This window comes from Sinocyclocheilus anshuiensis, unplaced genomic scaffold, assembly GCF_001515605.1.
Source record: "Sinocyclocheilus anshuiensis isolate Anshui unplaced genomic scaffold, SAMN03320099.WGS_v1.1 scaffold2256, whole genome shotgun sequence".
NCBI classification, from domain to species: Eukaryota; Metazoa; Chordata; class Actinopteri; order Cypriniformes; family Cyprinidae; genus Sinocyclocheilus; species Sinocyclocheilus anshuiensis.
Genome location: NW_015544251.1, coordinates 28030 through 32334, shown reverse-complemented (window position 1 = coordinate 32334; position 4305 = coordinate 28030). Strand labels below are relative to the sequence as shown.

Sequence of the window (4305 nt, the reverse complement as noted above, 5' to 3'; positions counted from 1 at the left end):
ATTACAGTAGACATATTTTGGTTTACAAACTGTATTGTTTCATCAGTTAGTCACGTTAGCACTCGGCTAACGTATCCACCATTATTGTTTTAAGTGTTCACAGTTTAGCAGCTAAACTTTAGCTGTGGGCACGATTCGCTTGCTTAAGTGTTTTGTATTTTATGACATTATTATAAGAACGGATTGGAGCACTATATTATTGTTTTATGTAAAGGTGCTTTGTCAATGGTAGCGCTCGCTAACTAACTGGTCACAGCAGGCTTGACCAGCTGACCAATCAGAGCAGAGTAGGCTTATGGAAGGGAGGGGTTTGCTCCGAACTTGCTTGGAACTAATCGTTTCGAAATCATTGGCAAATGACTCTAATATTAAATGTGTATTCTGAGAAAATTACAATGTTTTCTGACCTTAGATCCATTTAAACCTGTTGTAGGGGTCTCCAACACAATATTAGGACACTTTAAAATACCATATGTCCTGCTCTTTAAAGATTCTTCAAGGAAATGTTTTGATGCCAATAAAAAAACTTTATTTTTAAGAGTGTAGGGCAAGATAAACACACAGACTCATCAATGTCTTTGGGATATCTCAATATCTGCTACTGATGTATGTATGATATATGATGTATGATACATGTACTAAACTGCATGTAAGATGGGTTGAAAAAGATAATTAAAGGTCTGTGCTGAGCTCAGTGGATGATACTGGAAAACTTCAGGAGAAATTACATTCACCTATATCGGCCACATCCAGGCAGTGTTTCTGGGAGGTGATGGGCCCAGTGCGCGTGTGTGCCGTCACGTTCATGCAGTACATCTCCCAGATCTGAGTGTGTTTGGCATCAAAGAAGCAGCTGTTGATGCCACCGCTCACGTAATCGGGACACTCCTGAGGAGTGTGTTCACTGCGGGACGACATGACGTCTGTTCACCATTCACAGCATTCACAAGGATCATTGCATCATATAATTACCAGCAGTATTTGCACTCTACATAAACAACACTAATCTGGTGAAAAATGACAATAAATACAAGTGACTGAATATTAAACAGATATATCAAGGAGTTTGACATGCTGTAAAGTGTGTTTTATTCATGCCTCACCCCGTGGTGTATAGGAGCGTGTACGTGACATTGTCCTGATTAGCAATCGGCCGCCACCAGCAGGTGAAGATCTCCATGTTGGGTGACCGACAGTAGTAAATATATGGCCTTGTTCCATCTGCAATGTAAGAAACAATGACTTAAGATTTCAATGAAGAAGTTTATTTCATTGTAGCAGTGACAAAGTACATCCTAAACTCAAACCTTTTTTGAAGTCAAGGCACAATAAACTATAATGATGACTGTATTAGCATCCACAGCAATGCATGATACCATTCTGTTTATTGCGAGTGAATGCTACAGTTTTGTTGTCTGCTGTTTTAAATGCTCAAGTTCTTTAATGTTGAGTGGATTTTGATTGGCTGTCAATGTTTTTATCAATCCTAAGCTGGAAAATTTTTGAAAAGTGATTTGAAAGTGATTCCAATTATTATAGTTGTGACTGTATAGTTGGACTTCTAAATTCTGTTAGAGTTCAGGAGATTGTTAAAACTATACACTTGTCCAAGGCAAGCTCTTGTCATCTCAAGACTGGACTGCTGCACTGCTCTACTGGTGGGCCATCCAGTCAGCACAACTAAACCTCTGCAGATGATCCAGAACATGGCAGCACATCTGGTCTTCAATCAGGCAAAGAGAACCCATGTCACACCCCTCTTGATTTCACTCCACTGGCTCCCAATTGCAGCCAGAATCAGGACTACCACTTGAACAGCACCTCCTTACCTCAATTCAAGTCTATGCTTCCCATCAGCTCAGGTCTCTGAATGAGCGACGCCTTTTTGTTGCTTCACAATGAGCTGCCAACCTACACCCAAACTGCTTAGACCATCCCATCTTTAAGAAGCAGCTCTACCACAAGCACTTAAGCACACCTTTAAACCAAGACACACACACACACACACACACACACACACACACACACACACACACACACACACACACACACACACACACACACACACACACACACACACACACACACACACACACACACACACACACACACACACACACACACACACACACACACACACACACACACAATCTTCTCTGCATTTTCTTCTCTAGTTTGCTTCATAATCTAGTTGTCCAGTAAACCTGGCATTATATATCGTATATTCTGAATATTGCTGGCTCCTTGACAAATTTATTTTGTTCCTCTTTTGTAAGTCACTTGGGATAAAAGTGTCAGCTAAATGTCTAAACGTAAAATGTTATAATTTTCCCTCAGAGTTATCGTATCGTATCGATAAGGATTGGGACACCACTACTATGCCGTCAAACGTCATCATACGTCGTGTGCTGGTGTGCATTAGAGCCTTTAATTACCATTCTATATTAATGCGCTGCTTACTGACACACACACACACATGCACATATCGGAGATCTGTCACATCCAGGAGCACAGAAACTTGTCAACGCTGCCCCACGACTTTTATTAATAACAGTTTAAATATCGAATCGCTACATTATATTTTCCAGCAATGAGGGGATAAAATCGCTATTTTTGAAGTAAACTCACTCGTTGTAAAGAGAGACGCACAGACGTGCATACACGCAACTTTCATCTCTCTCTCTCTCTCTCTCTCTCTCTCTCTCTCTCTCTCGAATTGGCAATATTTGAGAAAATGGTTTAGCGATTTCTAAATATTGGGGGACTAGCCCCCATCAATGTCTATGGTGGTTATCGTCCTGATCAGACATGAAAATATGTTGTGGCACTATCGTGCAGTCAGTAATGATATGACGTAAGCAAACTTTAGCGATTTTTTGCAAACATTTCTTTGAATAACATGACTAGGGATGCACCGAAATGAAAATTCTTGGCCGAAGCCGAAACCGAACAAAATGAAACACTGGGCCGAAGGCCGAATACCGAATACCAAACACGGTTTTACGAGTTTTTTCTCCCATGTATTTTGCCAACTTTTTTTCACCATTGCATAAATTAAATAGCTAAAATGTGCTTTTTACTGTTTTGTCTTGCTTTTCAAAGAAAAAAATCAATTACAAAACAACAATTTAAAAATATTTAACTGAACATTTTTAACATTCTAGCAGACACTATACCAACAAAGCAGAATTCAGCTTAACATTAATAAGTTAGTAAAATAATATTTTTTGGCCATCAGACCCCCTTCTTGAATCAGGCATGTATTTTTTACTGTACAATTAAAAGCAGCATTGCTGAGAAGAGACTTCTTTTAAAACATTAGAAAATATTACCGGTCCTAATTTGAACACTATGTGTGAATGTTATTAACAGAGCTGTTGTAATGATTATTATCATTACTATTGTCGTTTTATTTTATTTTACAGAACAACAGTAAAATTACAATAACATTTATGAATGCTGATAGAGTGCTTGCTTTTTCTCAACTTTTATTTTCGCTGAAATGCGCAGGAAGACTTATTTATAAATAAGTCTCATTATGAATACGTCGTATGTATCGCATTGTCACATGCCTTGTAAAAATTAATAAAAATGTGACTGGGCAACTGACGAGTAACACTGGTTCAGCGCAGATTTTCCTCGCACTTTGGACTTTGAACCCTGGTTAACAAGCAGATCTAATGAGTTAGTAAAATAATATTTTTTGGCCATCAGACCCCCTTCTTGAATCAGGCATGTATTTTTTTACTGTACAATTAAAAGCAACCTTGCTGAGAAGCGACTTCTTTTAAAACATTAGAAAATATTACAGGTCCTAATTTGAACACTATGTGTGAATGTTATTAACAGAGCTGTTGTAATGATTATTATCATTACTATTGTCGTTTTATTTTATTTTACAGAACAACAGTAAAATTACAATAACATTTATGAATGCTGATAGAGTGCTTGCTTTTTCTCAACTTTTATTTTCGCTGAAATGCGCAGGAAGACTTATTTATAAATAAGTCTCATTATGAATACGTCGTATGTATCGCATTGTCACATGCCTTGTAAAAATTAATAAAAATGTGACTGGGCAACTGACGAGTAACACTGGTTCAGCGCAGATTTTCCTCGCACTTTGGACTTTGAACCCTGGTTAACAAGCAGATAGCGCAGTGAGTTCGTGAAGCACTGTCAGAATACATGCAATGCTTGCGTGTATTAGAAAACATAACGTTCTGCAGTTTATTTACTAATTGTTTAAGGCCATTTCACGATTTCAATCATCATACAGTAACCAGCAACAATCACCCCAACCTC

The 4305-nt window shown here is 38.2% G+C and overlaps 1 protein-coding gene across 1 annotated transcript in view; it reads right to left on the bottom strand.

Annotated features, from left to right (window-relative positions):
- Window positions 1–4305, bottom strand: part of LOC107697978 (prolactin receptor-like) — a 39163-nt gene that overhangs the window by 10565 nt on the left and 24293 nt on the right. Inside the window, exons 2-3 of the mRNA XM_016498883.1 lie at window positions 1104–1221; window positions 735–904 (exon numbers count right to left, since the gene is read on the bottom strand). Of these exons, the coding sequence (XP_016354369.1) occupies window positions 735–904; window positions 1104–1221 (288 nt within the window). The remainder of the gene's footprint in view (window positions 1–734; window positions 905–1103; window positions 1222–4305) is intronic.